The following is a 22,376-nucleotide window of genomic DNA, read 5'->3' on the forward strand; positions in this document are numbered from 1 at the left end:
TATCATGCAATATTACTTGATATTGGCTAATTCTACGTCACTATACACGTGACCGTTGTCCACTGACGCGTGACCTAACGCCGAATCGTGCGCTTTGATCGTTTCGCAAGCTATTCTATTATATACGTCTTACTGATAGCGGCTTGAATCACCGCTCTGTTTATCATGTGTTTCTGAGATTTGTTAATATACTCGACGGGCAACATCTACTGAGTGAAGTGTCTTTGCCTAGAGTACAAGAAGTTAAGGACAGGTATTCTAGCGGCCTGCTCCTTTGGAGTCGGATTAAGAACTTGTAAGAGTCTAGGCAGCCGTCGGCACTCGTCTTCAGAGCCAGCAGCCTTCTTACCCCTAACTAAACACCCCGATTCGCCACATCAGTTATTGTGAAATCCATGATTCCAAGCGGTTGTTTCTTTAGCTTTGCTGATGCTATGAGTCGTCTTAACGTATCGTTCGACTAAATCAATTCTTCCAAACGCTGGCTTCTTGCTGGTTCCAAACACAATAGTTTTCAGAGTTCGTTCGACGACTTTTCTTGTCCATAAGAAATAGAGTTCTTCCTCACTCGATGGCAACAATTTGATGCAACGTTGGTTGAATTATGAGAATCATTAATTGTCTTTTTGCCTAATGAATCAACCTCACTCCTTCAAGGTAGATTGTCTGAGTCTGATTACAAATCCACACAGTTTTTGTTGGCTGGTGTTTAGCAAGCAAGCCAGAAGCTGGCAAGTGTAATGATTTATGTTTCTATTGTTAACTCTGATTTCTATGGTATTTGCTTCTGTGCGTTTCTCCTTTCTTTTCCTTGCCTCTCTCCGTAATTATCATTATACGTCCCGCGTCTTGTTGCATTCTTTCCCTCCCTTTATAACTCGTGTAACTTTCCTATGCTTCGTCAGTCTTTGTCAGTTTCTCTTATTGGGTACTCTTTTATATTCGTTACTAATAACGTTCTGCAGAGACCGAACAAGAAGATGAAGAAGACAGCACAGAAAAAAAAGAGTAAAATCAGGATCTCATGCTAGGGGGCCGATAAGACCAAACGCCACGCCATTTTTTCCTACCTAAAAAAATCATCTATAGATACTTATCTTTTGCAGGAGACCCACTCGACACCACAGGTTGAGTCAACCTGGGCTGCTGAGTGGACTCCTGGTGTTTCTTATTTTAATTCATCTCCCTCTATTTGACATGGAATTTCTATCAGAAAACATTGAGAACCATGAACTAATTTTGCATGGTAGACTTGCCATATCTTAGTAAATATGTGGACAAAATTTAAGTGCAAATTTTTACTGGGGTCATAGGTAACTGGGATATTAAAAGGACCCCACTTTTTGCTTTTTTTTTCGTTTCAACCCATGTTTCACAATAAATATTTTCCAACCCCTTTAATATTTTGTACTGAAATTTTCGCAGTTAAGAGATAATCCTGTAAACAACACTTTACCAATTTTTAGTCAAATCCAAAAATGGGGTCTTGGCGAGGTTTCAAAATTAGGGGAAAATTTTAGCCGAGTGCTCGGAAAGGCCAACTTTGGATGTCTATGACCTTTTAGAGTGACAATGTAAACTATGTTTTTTTTAATATTTGGTAGAAGTACTATCACCTGTAAAAAAATTGGGCTGTTACCTTATTTAGTTTAACAGTAATAGGGCGTCAAACATGGTCCAAAATAGAAAAATTGCGCCCCCTCGGCAGACCCCCAAACTAAAAGCTTTATAACTCTGGCGTTTGTCGACAAATTACGCTCAAATTTTGCAGGTGTTCATTATATAGGATAGTGAAAAGGTGTGTAAAATTTAAGGGAAACCGGAGAGGTTGAATTTCTTGACTGTGTGAATTGACACGGAATGGCCCACCAGTGGTTCTCAACCTTATAAGTGTCCTGGCTACCTTCCATTAGCACTTAACACTTTGTGCTCCCTTTGCTCATGAATTCGAAAAACACTTTAAATACATCATAAGAGAGGTCTCTGGACATAACGCAAACCAAAACAAAATGGTTTAACTGGCTAAAAATTAAAATATAACATGCCTGTTGCCCCCTGAATAATTCTCCGTGCTCCCCCTGGGGCCCAAAGGACACGGTTGAACAATGCTGTCTTTATTATTATGTTTTTTATTTCATGAAACAAAACCATTTATTTGAATTTTTTTATACCTAGTTAATAAATTTTCAGTTAGTGAAAATTTGAAATTGATAAAATTAATAAAAAAATGTACCCAGTTGTCATATTTATGCAAAATTAAGGCAATTCTAATCATCGAAAACAAAAAAAAATAGTAGTCTAAAACGAATATTTATCATGTAAATTTTAGAATATTACATCTAGAATTATATCAAAACATTTAAATCTAGATGAAAATTATCTAAAATAGCAACCATGTGTCTGGTCAAATTTATGCGGCTATCTGTTCCATCTCCCTGGTTTTATTAGGTTTGATACGATGGTATTTGCTATAATCAATTTTATAACATACTGTGTAAATTGAAACCTCAGGTAACAGGCAGTGGTATAACCTCCACACTATCAACAAACATAGTTAACAAAATGTCTGCGAAGTTTCATACTTTGTCTTATTTCTTGTATGTATTTGTTTTTCTAGAACTTTATACAATATGTTGAATAGAAATATTTCAGCCAATGTGTTATTGTATGTCTTTTCTATAGTTGTATGTAAAGTTGCAAAAGTCAGTGTATTAACACATTTTTTGGTCACTTTTTATTGTATTATAAAGTGCTCAAATTTGAAACCTAATTACCAATTTCTAATTGTAAAAATAAGAACCACTTTAGAAAGTCAAAATACTATGTTGTCTAAAGATTATTTTGCAAACATAAAAATTGAAAAAAAACTGCAGAAAGCTTCGAAAAGTCTTCGGAAGTCATAAACTATAAATGCAATTTTCATATAGAAGAAATAATCACATAGTGTTTTAAGCATCATTTTTGAAACTAGCACCCCAACAAATGGGGGAATAGCATTTTACTACAGGCTTTTGCTGCAAAATAAAGCCTCCAGAGAGATAAAAGCACTCAATAATTAAAAAACGACCTATTTTCACATAGTGGTCAAATATTCAAAAAATAAAATCTTCGAAACCGCTTATCACAGAACCCTCAAATTTGTTGCAATCTTATTAACTGTTTAAAATATAAAGAAAATCTAAGAACATGGGTTCCGGCCCTTTAAATTAGACATGGAATGACCCAATAATAAATTTTAAAGAAGAAAGCCGAATATGTTAGGTTTTAAAGTTTAACTTTATGAGTACCAGATTATAAACCCTCAAACCCGTTTGAGGCGCAATTAACATCGCATCGCCGTGAACGTGGAAAAAGCAGTAACTTTTATCGTATGACCCACCGGTGGGTCACAACACAGTAGCCAAATTTTCTGCAAGACCCACTGGTTGATCGCATAGCAGTGAACGTGTTAAAGATGACTCAAGCAATTTTCACCTTTTCACGGGTTACAGTTTAATCGCTTCTTACAGTATGTTTCATCACTTATTGTTTTCCATTCGGTAACATTTGGTACATTTCAAACCTTGGATGAAAAAAGCCGAAAAAGCCAAACGCTAATTAAATAAAGTCAAAACACATAAAAGGCTTTAATAAGAATATCAAAGCCCATACAGAAGTAGGTATCATTTTGAACGTTTCGAATAACTCTTTATTCATTTTCAACATCAGATGTTGAAAAATGAATAAAGAGTTATTCGAAACGTTCAAAATGATACCTACTTCTGTATGGGCTTTGATATTCTTATTACGTCTGACTACAACCTCCAACCATTATGCTCCAAAATAAAAGGCTTTAATAATTACTATAAGGTAATTTGTGTGATAATAAATAACCTTTAAGGTCCAAGTTTATGTGGTAAGGTAAAATGACAAACATAACACGTTCACAACATACCAAACAAAATCAAAAAATTTTGATCTTAGGAAAAGCTCAGTTATCCTATACCTTTAGGCTGAAAATGTAATATTTTTTGTCAAGTTTTTTATTGAAAAATACTTTGATTTGATGAGATTACCCTAAAGCGCAGTGTTTCTCAACCTTTTTGCTGTCTGCTAAAAGTAATAAAGCGGGGCTTTGCTAACTTGGTCCACTTCACTTAACTGTTTGAGGGACCAATACTTTAAATTTAAGTATGAGCCATTTTCTTTGTATTGCTTGCGATTTTCCCAAATGTGTGAAATATTGGGGCTCTTGCGGTTCGATATGTAGAAAGTAGGGTTGGCAAGTCTGTCAATTGACTGGTCAAATGCGGTCAATTGACGGCACTTTATTTAACAGGTACTCGCATTTGATTCAAATGTTGTAAATTTGTTAAGGGTTGTTTTGAGATTTGAGTTTTTAATAGAATCGATTGTAACTTTTTTTAATAATTCAAATATAAAATGGTGGTTGTTTTGAGATTTGAGTATTTAATAGAATCGATTGTAACTTTTTTTAATAATTCAAATATAAAATGGTGGGGTTTACCTGATGCAAACACATGTTCTGTGGTAATAACGAAGTGTTTGGAATGACAAAGTAGATTTATGTTGTTTAGAATAAATGCACTAGGGTTGGGCATTTGACCAAATATTGTCCTATTTGACGAGTATTTGACTGGTCAATTAACCAAATTTTATTTGACTAATCAATAGCCCAACCCTAATGCATTTATTCTAACAAAATAAATCTACTTTGCTATTACAAACACTTTGTTACTACCACAGAACATGTGTTTGCATCAGGTAAACCCTATGATTTTATATTTGAGTTCTCTAAAAAAGTTACAATCAAGATTATTGAAATCTGAAATCACAAAACAACCCTAAAAAAATGTACACTATTTGAATCCAATATAAGTATTTGACCAGTTAAATAAAGTGTGGTCAATTGGCCGTATTTGACCGGTCAATTGACAGGTTTGCCAACCCTAAAATGCACTATATGATTAATCGCGTTTGTCATAAAAGGAAACACTAGTTGGGATATACCACAATCTTAGGCTAGTTAGGAATTTAGAAGAACCAAATCCCTCGTCTCTACTGGACCCTGGTGATGATTTAGAAAATTCAGATAGTGCAAAAGTTGTGAGGAGAAAATATTTTTTTACTGATGCATTTACTTGTTAAATTTTGTTAACTTGGTGCAAAGAGATTATAACCATGAGGACAAACTCTCACTTTTGCCTTTTTTCTTTTGCCTTTAAGCAATGCATTCTACTTTCGACAGCCGTCACGGTCTGATTCACAATAAGAAAAACATCATCTTTTCGATTTAAGCCTGTTATAAAAATGTACGCTTTTGGCGTAATCTGTTGTTTAATGACCCCTAGTCCTAATTTAAACCGTTTTCTGTTTACAAAATTGACTTGGTAGGACAGGCAAGGTTATCACAAGTTGCGTGACACTTTCTTAGGACCCTACTGTACATTTTTGAAAGGTGTATTACTGTTAAAATGTACGCGATTGAGCTATGTCGTTGATTTCGGGGCTCTTTCCATTTGGTACGTAGAAAGTAACGCAAAAAACGGTCTACAAATGCCGCTTAACGCAACGCACATCATTGTTTTATTATTAATAATAATGTTTTACCAACCCAAACTCAAACCCGCACCGTAACCCAAATAATGTGCGTTGCGGTATGCGGTATTTGTTGACCTTTTTTGCGTTACTTTCTACGTACCAAATCGATGGAGCGCCTTAGTTACCACTTCTAGGCGTTAAGATTTATGTGAGGAATTGCCTTATAAATTAAATTAATACCACTTCGTTTGTTCTAAATCTCAAGGTGCCGAACTCATTAAACTTAACTATATGGCGGTGTTAATTAACTCCTTAATGTAAATGATATAGGTATTTTGCATTGTACACTGTACAGAGCCTATTACAGAAAAAGCAACTTTTGGTAAACCAAACCCATAAATGATTTGGCTTTAGTGTACAAATTTTAGTAAAAATTGTAGAATTCCAAATTTGATGAGTGTGCCGCAAATTAAAATTCTTTTTCGAGGGCGTCGCAAAAAAAGTTTGCGAACCACTGCCTTAAATTACTATTGGAATACAAATGTATCTATTTCTATATTACTGTTTAAGATCCCAAATTTAGCGGTGGGGCGCAGTGGTACTATGCAGCTTGCGAAAAAAATTTTGAAGTGCAAATTTTGTCTGTCCCTTGGTGGTAATTAAGCTTAAAAATTAGTAATTTGCCAGCTTTTCTTACATAAAGTAAGTTGGAATAATATTTGGTTGTATACCAATTTAATTTAAATAAACAAATTTGCTGTACTTGGTAAATGGTAACAGCCATTGCTCATTTAGGAAATGTTCTTTACGCAATATATACTTATCCTAAAGAATACTTTCCATACAGTAATTTTTCTTTAGTATGCCAGTGTTCAGTGCGCAAATTAAATTTATGCCGTACTGCTGCTCTAAATAGTCTTCTACATACGTGTTCCAGTGTTACAAATTAAAACACATTCAAATTGATACCATAAACTAAAAATTAATACCAAATTCTTTGAAAACATCGTTTAAACGAAAATTTATTGCACCTTGGTTTGCTGCATGAAATATTTAACTAGCAAATATTATTGGTGGTGTGCTGTTTGTGCGAGTGAAGCAAGCAATTACCATTTGTAAGGTAGTTACATTTGGAATCAGTACCCAGCAAACACGTAACGTTGTTACGACATTCGAAACGTTGTAATAAGGTTGTCTGTTGGTTATTGCTAGAAAAATAATGAAGTAAATGTTTTAAATAGGTCAAATTTTAACGTATTAAATATAACGTCAAAATAATGTTATAAAAGTCGTACAATAAACGTTTTCATGATAACCTTAACATTCATACGTTTTCAAGACGTTTTTTAGACAAAAAAATATAACTTGAAAAAAAAACGTTTTTGTTGCGTGAAACCCAGCACATATTTTGATGTTAACAAACAACGTTTTTTAAACGTTTGACTGAAACGTTGTAAGAAAGTTGTCCACTAGTTAAGGCTTGAAAATAATAGAGTAAATGTTATATCAGGGTAAAAATCTAACGTATTATATATGACGTTTAAATACCGTTACAAAAGTCGTAAAATAGACGTTGTCGTAATAAGCGTAACATGCCGACGCTCGCAGGACGTTTTCAGTCAAAAAATGTGGGTTGTTGTTTCTTGAAAATATATAACGTTTTGAAAGAACGTTTTTGTTGCGTGAAACCGAAACCATATATTGATGTTAACAAACAACATTTTTTAAACGTTTGACTGAAACGTTGTAAGAAAATTGTCTTTTAATTAAGGCTTAAAATGGATAGAGTAAATGTTATACAAATGTAAAATTCTAACGTATTATATAAAACGTTTAAAAACGTTTGATGAAACAATGTAAAAAAGTTATCTAATAGTTAAAAAAACAGATTTGTTTTTTTCTTCGAACAAGTTTTTTAAACCAGACCTTAAAATCCCATTTCCAAAACTATACATTGCACATAGAGTTACGTTAATATTAACGATAAAACACAACATCTACAGAAGCTGGAATAAGTTTAAAATTCTACATTGTTTAAGGACATAAAAAAGTACCGCATAAAATTTGTTTTTACATCAAACCTAACCCATATTGTGACGTTCAAGATCTATCATACTTGTCGAACATTAAAACAATCGGAAAGAACATTTGTGTTTCGTATGACCCCTTATGTTAGCATCGGCGTTCCCAGTTTATGCGAGTTTAGTTTGCGATAATGAAGGCTCAGAAAACGTGCTTTTTTGCGTGCAACTGCAGCGTTGTGCGTGCGTTTTAGGGCTTTAATTAAATTTCGAACTAATATCGTTAAATGCTATAAAAGTAAACTGTATAACCAAGAAATGTGCAGACTCGTCTTGGCGCTGGTCTAGAATCCTACAATAACGCACATTATTTACGTGTGGGTGGGTCAGGTATTTTATTTAATAATAAATGTAGTTTTACTTGACCCAACCACACCCTAACTGAAATTGTGCAAGGATTTAATAATTGTTTAAACGCTGTGGTATAGGATTCTAGAGACCAGCGCCAATATTGAATATTACTATTTGGTGTACGCTGATGTTTTTGCTATGCAGGGGATTTTAAACATAAATTTCGAGTTACATGGATAATTATAGAAAGATATATAAGCGTCGTTGGATCAAATTACGAAGAGAAAAGAACCGCAAAAAGTTAGAAAAAGAGTACTATCGTAAATTTATTTCTAGTAGTGACAGTGAACCAGAAGTTGTTATTTCGGCGCTCTTTCACTGTTGTACGTAAAAATTAATAAAAAATTTTTTTTCTTCATATGCCGCTTACCACAACGCATATTGTTTTGGTTAGGGTGCGGGTTAGCGTTTGGTTGAGGGTGGGTCAACTTATTATTAATAATAAACAAAATATTACTTGACCCACCCTTACCCAAACGCTAACCCAAACAATATGCGTTGTGGTATGCGGTATTATTATTTTTTTTTTGCATAACTTTTCACGTACAATAGTGAAAGAGCGCCGTTATTTCTTACTTGCCATCCAGTTGTCATACACTACTAGTAACTCCAAAAACTGTTAATTTGGAACAAAGGTCCTCAATGGAGTATTTTTACTTTTCCTTGCAAACTCAGCTATTTAATCATTTTTCTGAATTTTCCAAATTTTTTGAGCGCTTTATAGACATCCTACATATATGGTTGAATATTGATGGGTTGCCACTTTTTAAAAGTTCAAATAAATGTTTGTGGCCTATTCTATGCAGTATTAATAATTTACAGCCATCATGTGTGTTTCCTATTGCTCTATTTTATGGATGTTCAAAACCTGCTAATCTAGATTTTCTTAAAGACACTGTAGAAGATATAAAAGCATTGTTTCAAAATAAACTTATGTGGAAAAGTCAGAAAATTTATATCTCTTATGTGGAAAAGTCAGAAAATTTATATCAAGCTTCAAAGCATTATATGTGATGCCCCTGCCCGATCAATGGTAAAATCAACAAAATCATTTAATGGGTATTATGGTTGTGATTTTTGTACACAAAAGGGTCTATGGTTAGGAAGAATCACCTATACCAAGAATGTGTAAAATTTAAAATGAGAAGTGATCAATCTTTCCGGGACCAGATTAACAAAGAGCACCACATAGGGATTTCACCTTGCCAATGAAAGGTTGCCAATGAACATGATTCAACAGTTTCCTCTGGATTACATGCATCAAACTTGCTTAGGTGTCATGAAAAAACTTTTATTGACATGGATGCGTGGCAACAAAAAAGTACGACTATCATAGCAAGTCCGATTTTTTTTTGGTATACAGATATTTCTTTTAAATTTTTACAAGTATTACATTGCCGAAAATAAAAAAATGTTAGAAAACCAAACGCATAATGAATTTTGCAATTATGTAGTTAAATTAATCAAAAAGTATGTGAAATAGACTCGTGTCTGATTTGTCTAAGAGACGGCGGGCCGGATGGATTTCATTGGCGGGCCGTAGGTTGCCGACCCCTGATTTAAATAATGTATTGTTTTATCATTCATTTGGGACACTTTTTGGTAAAATCACTAACAGAATGACTCTTTTTTTAGGATTTATTTTTGTTAAAAGGTAATACATTTATATTTTACATAGTAACAAAAGTGGATACAAGGTAAGGTACACATTAGTTTGTAAATAAACAGTTACATTTATATATTGAAAAGAAGCTTTTCTGAATTAAATGGATCACATGGTTGCCATGTGAAACAGCTTTGGTATAGTAGTTTGCCAGTTTTTTCTGTATTCTTTTGGAATATTTTCAACTTCTTATTAAAGCTTTCTTGCATTTATAAGATGAAAATGTACTATTCAAATTTTTATTTTTTCCCATAAATAGTTATCTTGTACTGTACTTAGATGTCCTTTGCAATTGTTGAATTTCTGGATGAAGAAACGGTAGAAGTTGTGTGCAATTCATGGATTTTTACAACGGATGATGTAAATATATTTTTTGTTGGATGAAATTCTTAATTGCTTTTAATACCTATCACAGTTAACATCTAAATAATATTTATCTCTTTGTCACACTTTTGCATTCCCAGAAAAGTCTCACTTTGTAAAACTTGATTAAATGCAGTGGCGTAACCAGGGGGTGTATAGGCACAATATTTTTTTAATGTAATTCAGTCATATGAAGCTAATGCAAAGCCAAAATCGATAAACGTTGACTTTCGTCTCTTGTTTCCTCCTGGGCCTACCATAAACACTGGACTTTTTTCTCTGTCACCTTTCTCTATTCGTTCAGGTTGGCTGATCGGCAATTGTTTATTCGACACTTCAGCAAATACAATAGTTCATTTGTACTCCAAAAAAATTTGCTATGAAGAAGGTGTATTTTGTACATTTTTTCGATCTTGTTTCACTTGGACGCTCACTGCCAGGCGTACCACTTCTTGCAGAGCAATTATTTGAAATAATTAATGCCCACTGTCCCACAGCGTTGTATGGCTTTTCAAAGCAATCATTAGCATCAGACGGAAAATGGGGAACTTGCTTAGTTGAAAATCCGAGACCCTCTTTATTAGATTTCTGTATACACACCTAATTCAATGTATATTTATTGTTAATGGTTGGGTACATTAGGTTTTTTAATAATTTTGTATAGAGTTATTTGCACAGTGTATATATATTTTATATTTTACAGAAGAAAAAGAAATGTTATTGGCCACATAATCATCCAAAACAAAAAGCAAAAAAAAATCAATTACCAGACAAAGACAATTGGAGTATATATAATGTGAGAGTATTTGGTTATTCAGGTGAGATTGCATTACCAAACAGACAGCTAGTTATTTATTTTGGAAAGCTGATAAACAATGCCTTTCAGATGGCTATAGTGATGCTTTAGTGAAGTGTAACAAAGCTCTTGAAACATCAAATATTGAGGGTTGTGAGTTGCATGAAGGTATAAGGCCAAAGAAGCGCCCAAGAAGATATTTAGATGAGGAAGGTATGATGCTAATGTTTGTTTACTAGGAGATTATCAAAAGTTGAGTTTAGGTTGTTTGACAGACTGGAGGAGATGTTTATTAACAAATAATATTATAGCAATGGGGTACTTTTCATCAAATTAACGTATATACATTTTAACCAATATTTTGAATACCATTTTATCTTTAAAATAAGTAAACAACTAATATGTATTTTTTATGTGATGTTTTGTTTTTGAGATAAAGGGTCTTCATTGAACGATGTTCATACTGAAAAAGTCCTTGGAGATATATCATTTGATGAAGGTATTTATTTGTATTTATATTAAATAAATGTGCCAAACAGTGTAACCTTTAAAACAGTGGTTCTCCAACCCTTTTCTTCTTGTGGCCCCTTTTAAGTCTTCGTTAACTTGCCCGACCCCCAATTATAGTGTATAATACATAAACCAGAGTCAATAAAAAAACACATTTTAAAAATGGCAAAATTCACATTGTAAAAAAATCTAGACAGATTGTATCAAAATTTGGCTAAAATGTCCAGATTTAAGTGTGCACATTGCACAATGAGTTAAAGTTACAGTTTGAGCGTCCATTCATTTTTATTACACATTGTTTGACTGAAGCTATGCTTAATTTGTTAATTGAAAAGTGTAATGGTTGCTTTTTCTTCTACAATGCGAAACTTTTAGTTCATATTGCTTATTTCTTATTAATTTTTTTTTTATCAAATACTGCATGGCGACCCCCCAAAAAACACTTGCGACACCCAGGTTGGTAACCACAGCTTCAAAATATACATTCAAATTCCCTAAGATGTATCCAGTGGTTCTCAGCCGGGATGCAATTTCTAACACTCAAGGGTGCCATGAGACATTTCAAATTACTTTGGATTCCCATTTTTGCTTTATTAAGTTTCTGGTTACAATTTTTTATACGATTAGAGTGCAACAAATCAACAAGGTTTTTCAATCTTGTTTATTGTGATGTTACAGTAATCCAAGCTAAAAATACTAGTAGGGGTGATGCAAGCCAAAACAGGTTGAGAATCACTGATGTAAGCCTTGTGTAAAAGTACCTTAAACATTACTTTAAATATTACTTTGCAATGAAGTTTCCTTATTTCTTCAGATTTAAATATATATGTTAAATCAAATGTGTTAAAATAAAAAAAAAAGTGTAATTTGTGTATAAGTTCTTTAAGTAGTGTGAATTAAGTTAGTTGCACTATAAATGTAGACCTTGTTGTTATTGAAGGAGCCAAATAGTGCACTTGAGCCTTTTACACCTTTACAATTTCCAGTTGGCGCCATTTGAGTTTTAAAATTTGGTACTGCGTTTGTGCATGTCGGACTCGGGACCCGGGTAGTTTTACGTGGTCTTACTGGAGTCCCTAGTCCATCTCCAGCAAAACAAGGTGACTCCTTGAGTCCTGAGTCCGACTCTGCAGCCCTGTTAATGAATATCAATAAAATTGTAAGATATTTTTGTAAATATTTGTTTTTTTAGGTACTACAAGCAGTCAAGAATTCATCGAATCTACAATGACAGGTTGTTTTTTAAAACAATTAGGTTATATGTGTTATTATAGAACAGAACTTTTATAGGATTTTGTAAATCGCTTCAGCATATAAAAATATTTTTACTTTGCTTTTAAATCCTTTCATGTTTGCTCTTACTATTGTTGTTTTTGCAACAAGTTGTTTAAACAATAATTCTGCCAAGATAAAAAAATATTTTCATTGTTTTTAGTTCAAATAGGAAAGATTTTGGGCAACCAAAACAAAATTTTAAAACTACTGGAAACTAAGAGTTCCGCTAGTGATGCGGAAAACAATTTTTTTGAGATGGTGCCACTGGACAATGAAATCGAATTTTCTGAATTGGAAGAAAATTTAAAAAACAAGACAACTAGGAGATATTTGGTAAGTTTTTTTGTTTTCACCATAGAATGTTTATTTTGCTAAAAAAATTTTGTTTACATTAAAATCCTTGTTTCACCATAAAGACAATGCAATGTACAGCATGTTTAATCCAGTAGTGTACCCATTTTCACCTAGCTGTTGTCTGTATAGTGTGTCCAAAAGCAATAAGTTATTATAATAAACCAAGGAAAAATAGTATTGGCTTTCAATGTTAAAAATCTTGTACAGTATGACGTAAAGCTTGTAGAAATTAAAAAAAAAATATCTAAAACAAAAATTCATGGTTGCAAAATTTTTTCAGACTGCATGAACCAACTACTTATCGATATTATAATATTTAATTTGTATTTGCATAAATAACAATGCCTGTTTTAATAGCAATTTATCAAATCTGTGCATTATTTCGCAATAAGCCTATTAATATTTAGATTATTCAGGGGCCAGTGTATTTTTTTTTGTAAATAACCGATACTGACGAGCAAACTGCATTCTTTTTTTAATTTCCAATTGTAGATGTGGAAGAGGCTTAAAAACCACAAGTCACATCATTTTCTTAAGGGGGTTGGGGGCTATGCTACACTGCTTACATATTTTACCGTATGTAGGTATTTTTGAATGCTAACATTATATGCAGGTGCAATACTTGCGGTCAACCAGAGGAAAGGGCGTGGGTGAAACAATACGTAGAGCTATGAAGCACATTGGTACCTACAAGCTTTGGTCTACCTTCAGCTATAAAGGCCGAAAAGGAAAGAAACCATTCATGGAATCTAAATTGTGTAAAGTTATTGTGGGTATGTACATAAGGTGTATTACGGATAATGTTAGTAGAAATACTACCAGCTAATTTACTTTTGTGTGATATTCAAACTTCTGTGAACATTAACCACCCTGATGGTAAACAGAGAATGTTTTGAAACGCAAATTAAAAAAAAAAAAAAATAACATGTTGTAGTATTATTTATCAGAGTTGCCTGCCATATTAATAATTGTTGAGTATAATTGTTATCCAGGGGACAAAATCTTGATGTATATATTGTAGGCACAGTTATAAAAGCTCATGAGACTACAATTAAAGCTGTAGAAGACGAAGTGTCAGCTTTTCTGAAGCATGCGCCCAACAAACCGGGTGGATCAAATTTTTCGGTAAGTTGATGGGAAAAAAAACTTTGACGTTTTAAAATGACAAAATCTATACATTGTACAAAAATGTACAATTTAATTGTATTATTATGTTTTGTCCAAAAAATGATCTTAGCTACCAGTGCTGCGGAGTCGGCCTCGGGCCTCGACAAAGTCGGTTTGTTTTGCTAGAGTGCGACCTGTTCTTACGCAGTACCAATTTCAGAAACTGATTAATCTGTTAAAAGTTGTAATAGCATATGGTTGAATATTTTCCAACCATGTATTGTTGGTTTTGAATCATATGACACCGCTATGAGCGGATTGCTAAATATCCAACTTACAGCTGGAGTCAGACTCGGGTTAGTTTTAGCCGACTCCGCAGCCCTGTTAAGCAACCATATTGAATTTGTCAATTAAGAATTAAAAATTATTGTTGTTGTTAATTCATATCGTTACAGAAACAAAACAAGACTTGTGACAGCAGCAACACCTCTATCAGCAGTGGAAGTGGAACTTTTCCATATCTTTCTTCTGACTCTGAGGAGTGAGGAGCAATAACGTCCATATATTTGATGTTTTTTGGTTTGTCCGCGTACAACTTTTCATATCGTGTGCTCCTAATTTTAATAAATAAAGACCTTGAGTACTACGCTGTATTGTGATTAATTGAATATTATCCATGGCGTAATATTGCAGACATTTTTAGTAATGAACGTAAATTATTATGTTTTTTTCGCATAGGCAATGTTTTTACTTACATTTACATTGTCACCATAATAACGTGTTGATGACTGTTTATGCAGGCAAAAATCCTTCTCATGTAACTTAAAAATGTTGTTTACACATTTACGGAAAAAATACGTTTGTTTGGAAGTTATTAAAAACGTTTCTTGCGCAACAATTTAACGTAATGGCGACATAGTTAAATAAAGCTATTAAGGACGTTTACCACAACGTTAGTTTAACGTTTCTGGCTGTCTACACGTTTACGTAAAAACAACGTTTGTTTTGAATGTCATAAAAACGTTTCGACTGGCATTAGGTAACGTTACGAGGACGTATATAAAAAAGTTATTAGGACGTTGATGGAACGTTAACAGTTACGTTTACCACAACGTTATTTTAACGTTTCTGGCTGTCTACGCATTTACGTTAAAACAACGAACCAGAATAACGTGACTACAACTTTTTTTTTATGTGAATATAACGTTTAAACAACGTCAAATTGTTTGCTGGGTAGTTACCAGATGTCACTGAATTCAGTTAATAATTTTGCAAATTATATTATATTTGATTGCTCAGTATTGGAGTATGTTATTATAATGTTAAACTTCTCCTCTTGGTTTATTTTTATAGAACTTGCTCATATTTACTAGTTGAACTATAATAAGAACACATATTATTCGTCTGTAACTGTGATTCAGCCATTCTGGGATTATGTTGGACATTGCTTAAAGACATATCAACAGTACACTGGAAAAAAAAAAAAAATAGTCAGTCTATTCCTCAAAGATACAACAAACCTCTGGTAAGATTATTGTGATCGGGGAATCCCCATGCTTCCTCCGATTTTGAAAAACACGACTGATCCGACAGCGATGTTGGTTACGTACGGTCGATGCCCACTGCTACGATTGTGAAACGACCTTATTCTAATATATCGTACGCCTACAAGCCCTACATGTAAATAAATTTTGTAACAAATTCCATTAATGATTAACTCATATTTAATCATGTTGACTAGGTTAAATCAAAATTAATCATTCATTATTATGCTCTAAACAGTTTGACAAAGACTTTTAACCAAGTAAAAAATGATTTATTTCAATACTTTTAACGGTGCTATAGTATGTTAAGCTGATCTATAAAAATGTTTTAAAACAACACCATACCTAATTTTAATATACTATGATCGTAGGATCAGCATAAAAGTGTATTATGCAAAAAAACAAGGTCTAACTAAGATAAAAGAGCTGTTATATCTTATTCAAGCAAGGTTTCTCAGTGCACGTGGCTTACTTCACGCAATCATATACCTCAGAAAATAAGACTCAGTTTAATTTTCCATTTTGATTTTTTTTTTTTTCAGAAAGCAATCATCAAGGAAAATACAAAATGGTATCAAAAATCAGAAGATATATCAGCATAAAGTACTTGTGTCATGTGTTGCATGTATAGAGTTACATGCTGTGGGGACTTGGCTCTCAACTCTGATGCTATAAAAGCACCAAAATTGTCAAACCTATCATTCTGCCTGGGCTCACTTAAACTTGCCAACCTTGAGTGTGACGTTTCTAAAACATTGAGCATTTTTCTCTGCAAAAAAATATTAGCATGGTAATATTGCAATAGACCAAACACCTAACATTTTCTTTACATACTAAACTGCAAAAAAGACTACATGGTAATTAGTAACAATGTATTTACCTGAAATTCTCTTTGATCACTTTCTTTTACTGTCTTCCTCTTCTTGCTGCCGTTTGCATCATAAACTGTCTCACTGCATGTTGGAGTGTCACTGTTGTTTAACTGTCCCTCCAATTCTCCATTTGAAAAGGCACTACAATATGTATTGTACTTACAGTATATAAAAGCAAATTCATTGAAATATAAAGGAAGAAAACTATTTACATTACAACCAGAGCTGTGGAGTTGATTTAAAACCTTGTGCCTGAAACCTTCAATTATAACTCTGATTAATAGTCATACATTTACTATTTGTGCTTTAAATATTTGTGTAACTTAGAACTCCTTTTTTCAGTTTAATGCTACTCCTTTGTCCGAAAATTACTACAGATTCTCACTCCTCAGACTCGAGAAATAAAATGTTTATACATCATCTGAATATATACATATTACATACTATTGTCATAAAGTGATAGAGGTTCAATAAAGTAGTGTTTTTACCAAAATTTTCAGAAACTGTAACCATTTCCTCAGTTTCTGTGACTTCTTGGGAGAAAAAGTTGTCCTTTGTGCTAGAAAAATGATGCAGAAATATTTGTTGTTTGTCAAATGAAAACAATAAAAAAAAAAATTTTTTAAGGAACAAAAAAAAAAATTTTTTAAGGAACAAATTCTGTATGAATATCAATGCATGAATTTCCAACAAATCTGTATAGTATTTGAAACATGCTATTAACACTGATTTTAAAGGCATTCTAATAACTCTTCCTTGAAGTTTTTCTGGGAGTACAAACAAGTCACACCTTCTGTGTTTTATATAACTTTACAAGAAAGACAGCTGTGAAAAGTATGGCCAGGCTTCCGGAGCCTGCACACCAGATCCACTTGAAGATTATTACACTTTCTGAAACTGCAATAATGTTAAAGACTGAAAAAAGTACACTGTCTCAGTGGTTATTCATTTATAACATTGCCTTTATAAGTGTAATGTCTAATTATGGTCTCCTATGGTCCACTGCCATGGCACAGCACCAACTGGGTTAAAGTGCTGACACAGTTCGTCCCTAATAAATCTTGCTTCTCTAGCATAGAAGTTCGATCCGATATTTGTGACCCTGCTAAGGTTGACTGAGGTGGGAATCGAACTTCTCCAGGAACCAGGAATGCACTCTCCAGACTCATCTGGGATGTCACCAAAATTACTGGATGGTGACTGCAAATAATTATGAAGTGCAATACTTGCTTGGACTGCCATTTCTGCAAGCTCAGGTTTACAATTTATTAAATTGTAAAAATCTGCCATCTTACAGCTAAAATACCAAACGCATTTTCCACTACTCTGCGGGCCCTACTTAGTCTATAATTGAATATTTTTTTTCCTTTGTTAGAAATCTTCCAGGATATGGCTTCATCAGATGCTTTTTTAACGGAAAGGCATCATCACCAACTAGCATGTATGGAACTGTTATACTCGATTGCTTTAATTTGGATGGAGCTGGAATACCCAGGAGATTGCTCTCAAGTCTTCGTCCTATTTCAGAATTGAAAAGAATACCTCCATCGCTATGAAGACCAGAGTCCCCAATGTCAACCAAAATAAATCTGTAGTGTGCATCCCACACAGCCTACAAGACAATTGAAAAATACCCCTTATAATTAAAATACTCTGATCCACTATGTGGTGGACATTTTATTTGAATATGCTTTCCATCAATTACACCAATACAATTTGGAAAGTTCCAAAGAGTTTCAAATTCAGAAGCAATTTTGATCCACTCTTCCTGGTTTGGTGGTTTTAAAACTTGTCTGCCATGGACATTCCAAATTGCTGAAAGGGTTTCTCTAAGGATTTTCCCAATAGTTGAATGACCTACTCTAAAAGAGTATGACAACTGCTTTTGGGAAGATCCCGTTGCCAGATACCTGATGAATTTATATTCTTTAGTTTTTAATTGTTTTATGTTATACTTAATATATTGATGTCATACCTGATAGTCAATACAAGCCTCTGTTTGGGAGTTATTGGTTTTCGAAAGTTTGTTGTAATTTTTGCTATATGTGGCGATAGTAATTCCAAAATATAATTAAATTGATCAGGGTTCATTCGCATATATTGCCTAAATTTTTCTGGATTTTTTTTTTGCAAGTAGTTTGTCCACAAGAAGAAATTCTGATTGACTATCTCTTTCCATGTTAATCTCATCGGCCCAGAATTCTCTGCTTACAAAAAAACTGTTTTTTTGTGAAAAACGATAAACTTTATTTACTCAACATACCTTGCTTCGTTTGTTTTCAAGAGACTATACGAACAAGCTGCTTCTAGTTGAACCAACACAACTTTTTCACGCAATAATTGCATTTGCCATTGATAGGATAAAGACATTTTTTATGTAAAATGATGCAAACTAAAGGTGTGTTCACTTTTTTATAAATGTATGACTATTAATCAGTTGTTGACAATACAAGTTGTAAATTACTTTTACCCTGTTTGTTTGTCCTGTGCTATTATTATGCTTGGTTAAAACTAAATACAAGTCAGACCATGATTTGACTAGCCTACTTTACTCCCGACGTCCTTACGTAGGCCCAGCGTCGTTAGCTCGTCTTAACGCGTCGTAAGCATCGCTAAAAACAGCCGCTCTGCGTATGCTCTGACGCAGTGGGCATTAGCCGTCGTTGTCGGTTCAGAAGGCCTAACGACGAGCTTACGACGCCAGTGGGAATCGGGCTTAAGGCAAACCATTATAGAATAGAGTATTTATTTTACTTATAAACAAAACTTTAAACTGCTAACTGTCCATGGGTAAAGTTTATCTAGTTTAGGGCTACCCAAAGTTTTCAGGCTGTGACCTCATTTATTATATTAAACTTTTTGACCCACTAGGTTTAACAGTTTAAAAACTAACATTTCTCGATGACTGTCTGCTTTGGCATGCATTTATTGAAGTAATGTGCGTTTCATAATTTGCCATTAACATACCAAACAGAAAAAATAACAATTTTATGAATGTAGCACTTTGTGTAAAATTTAACTCCATGAGCAACCCCCAGTTTGGAAAGCCCTGGTCTAGTTATACAAAACTTCCGAGTAATTTTACCGATGTTTTGTTTGTGTATGTTACACTGTTTTTCTATTATTCAGGTTGGAAAACTGATTGTGAACCTCTACTTAAAAAGTTCTGGTCACAGAATGAGCAGATTATTTAAAGAGTAAAACACAATAAATTCCTTCAAATTTTCCCCCCTTTGACCATTTGTTGTTCTGTAAGAAGCCTATTAATTAATGTGAAACTTTATTCTCTTGTAGATAACATATGACACTGCTTTACACAAATTCCTACTGGTAATTGTTTGGGCTTTTCAGTGATTTTGATTTTTTAAGCCAGGGTTGTCCAAGGTTGCACAGTATTTCTTACATATTCTTTACGGGCCACAAAGCAGACTATACATGCGTGCCAGGAGCAGATAAACGATTTTCGTTTGTAACTGTCGAAAGATATATAAACTGCACAAACTTTCTGCTGTCACCAAATTGTGCACAAATAAAATCGAGCGATAATAATTTTTTTGCCAAGTGATAGTAAACTGGTTTATTTAATGGTGTAATCGGAAAAATGTAACCCTAACCAAACCATTGCAGGATGCTCGCTGATTGTTGGTCACTTATATTTCTTTAAAATAAACCCTGTACGCATTACAATAATTCAACAGTGCTTTGCGAGCCAAAAACAACGATGTCGGGCCTGGGTTTTGGACCACCCTGCCTTAAGTAATCAATTTTTGTTGAAAGAGTCATTATTTTCCTACTTATTGGTACACCTTATATGCAAACTCAGGCAAGCAAAACAAAATAATGTTTATTTAAAATTTATTTGGTTAAACATGGTAAGAATCAATCAATTTAAAGAATAAATAAAGTTCTTTATTGACACCAGATTCCAGAGGCCACTTCAGTATTGTTTTCGTTTTGTCTAGTACCTGGTCAACAGCGTCTGTATGAACACAATTTATCGACCAATATATTGCAAATGTTTTTTTATAATTTTATTAAATTATCTCTTTGCACTGATTTAGTATATTTAAATTTCAAAGTGTGTATTACAAAGTAAACGTTTTGTTTTATATGAATAAAATATTTATAAATTTTTACTTTGTCGTCAAAAGAGTTGTTAAGTTATTACTTATTCTGAATAAATTTCAGCAAATAAATGATAGACTCTAAAAGTATAGTGGCTTAATTTAGAGTAAATAGAAATATCCACACAGAACTAGGTAGCATATTGTACAGGTTTGAAATCAGGACTGCTGAGTCGGCCTCGAGGAGTCGGTTTGTTTTGCTGGAGTCGGACTCGGGACTCGAGTAAGACCATGTAAAACTACACGAGTCTCTAGTCTGAAATGCGCAGTAAACTAATATGACCACCAACTGAAAATTGTAAAGGTGGAATAGCATGTGGTGGAATATTTTCAAACCATGTATTATGAATGAGTTATACGACACAGATATTTTTTGTCATTTTCAATGTAAGTTTGCGAAAAGTATTTTTTACCTCGAGTGCTTCTCATCTTTTCTCCCTTATAGCAAAAGTTTGGAGCTTACTTGCTGGAGGTTGTAGTTGAATATATCAAAGCCCATGTATAGAAGTAGGTGACATCTTGTAAACAGCTTAAATATATATATATCTTTATTCAGTTTAAACTTGATTGGATAACTGGTTGTAAAAGAATAAAGATTATTATTACATTTAATTTCAACAGATTAGAAAGCTGCGTAATCTGGTGCTTTCCTTTTTTAAATGAACAATATTACTCACTAAATTTGTGTTCACCAAACCCTATCCACTAAACTGGTACCAAACTGTGCAATGTTAATATTTCTTAACACCAAAACTAAAGAATAATTGAATATATTACAAGATCCCTACTCTAATTTGCTTTAAGTGTTTTACTGTAATGCTAAAATAAACGAAACTGGGGCAATAAAAATAACTTTAAACAATATTGTAATATTTTGTTTATTGTACTTATTGTACTATATAAGCGAACACAAAAAGTTGTACCAAAAGGCTTACTAGTAATAATAAAAAAATGTAAATTCCTCTCCGGCACCCCGGTTTGGAACCACTGGTCTACTCTATAGCAACGCGTTGTACGCTTCCGCAGTCATTAACTGGACGACGTTGGCGCGCCAACGAGTGTGTTACCATATTATATACCGGTAGTACTTATGGTCAGCTGATATTGTATGCCCTTTTTTAAGTGCGTTTACACGAAACTCGACAATGAAAGTTTGACACCTAATTCAAACATAACTTTTAACCTGTCAGAAATGTCGAACCTTAATATATATAAGCTGGTTGCTCCAAAATTTTACTTAACCAACATGCAAGTCAAGCCCAGTTGTTTACGTTTTACTATTATGCACTAGAGCGGAACGCTGTCGAAAGTAGAACAATGGGCTACGTCACAGTTTGTCCTCATGGTTATAATCTCTTTGCTTGGTGGTTGTAGTAATAGCAAAAATTACTACAATATGAAATACTTCTATACAGTATTGTTTGCAAGATGGGCATGGTTTTGCAAATATTCTTATAGATAGTCAAAAGATAATTGTTTTACAAACCATAGTACTTGAGCCAAAACGTTCATAAATTTATTTAAAGTTAAAGTTTATTTTTAACTTTAATTGCATTATGATAGTATGTATAGTATTTGACCAATATTTGACCTATTTGACGAGTATTTGACGGGTCAATTGATCGGATTTTATTTGACTGGTCAAATGCAAAACCCTAGTAGAAAGTAACGCAAAAAAATAAAAATCTACAAATACCTCATATCGCAATGCATATCATATTATTTGGGTTAAGGTGCGGGTTCGAGTTTGGGTGGGTCAAGCATTAATATATTTATTATTAATAAAAATGCTTGA

The 22,376-nt window shown here is 33.5% G+C and overlaps 1 protein-coding gene and 2 pseudogenes across 1 annotated transcript; 2 read left to right on the forward strand and 1 right to left on the reverse strand.

The window, feature by feature from the left end:
- Positions 1 to 8,145: 8,145 nt before the first annotated feature.
- LOC146136245 (uncharacterized) lies at positions 8,146 to 9,309 on the forward strand (annotated as a pseudogene).
- Positions 9,310 to 9,507: 198 nt separating this feature from the next.
- Positions 9,508 to 14,687, forward strand: LOC146136246 (uncharacterized). The gene is made up of 7 exons (XM_083395850.1): positions 9,508 to 9,996; positions 11,235 to 11,294; positions 12,498 to 12,539; positions 12,741 to 12,913; positions 13,548 to 13,707; positions 13,956 to 14,059; positions 14,497 to 14,687. Exons 3-7 carry the CDS (start codon positions 12,533 to 12,535, stop codon positions 14,584 to 14,586), a joined length of 534 nt encoding a protein of 177 aa, XP_083251976.1. The 5' UTR covers positions 9,508 to 9,996; positions 11,235 to 11,294; positions 12,498 to 12,532; the 3' UTR covers positions 14,587 to 14,687.
- Positions 14,688 to 16,159: 1,472 nt separating this feature from the next.
- On the reverse strand, positions 16,160 to 17,336 carry LOC146136247 (uncharacterized; annotated as a pseudogene).
- Between the last annotated feature and the right edge of the window lie 5,040 nt (positions 17,337 to 22,376).

The sequence above is a fragment of the Ascidiella aspersa genome, chromosome 8 (assembly GCF_963924565.1).
Source record: "Ascidiella aspersa chromosome 8, kaAscAspe10.2, whole genome shotgun sequence".
NCBI classification, from domain to species: domain Eukaryota; kingdom Metazoa; phylum Chordata; class Ascidiacea; order Phlebobranchia; family Ascidiidae; genus Ascidiella; species Ascidiella aspersa.

Excerpts from the sequence above, each read along its gene's own strand:
- LOC146136246 (XM_083395850.1), top strand. Across the intron at positions 12,914-13,547 it reads AGACAACTAGGAGATATTTG|GTGCAATACTTGCGGTCAAC; the intron begins GTAAGTTTTTTT and ends CATTATATGCAG. Across the intron at positions 13,708-13,955 it reads ATTGTGTAAAGTTATTGTGG|GCACAGTTATAAAAGCTCAT; the intron begins GTATGTACATAA and ends TATATATTGTAG.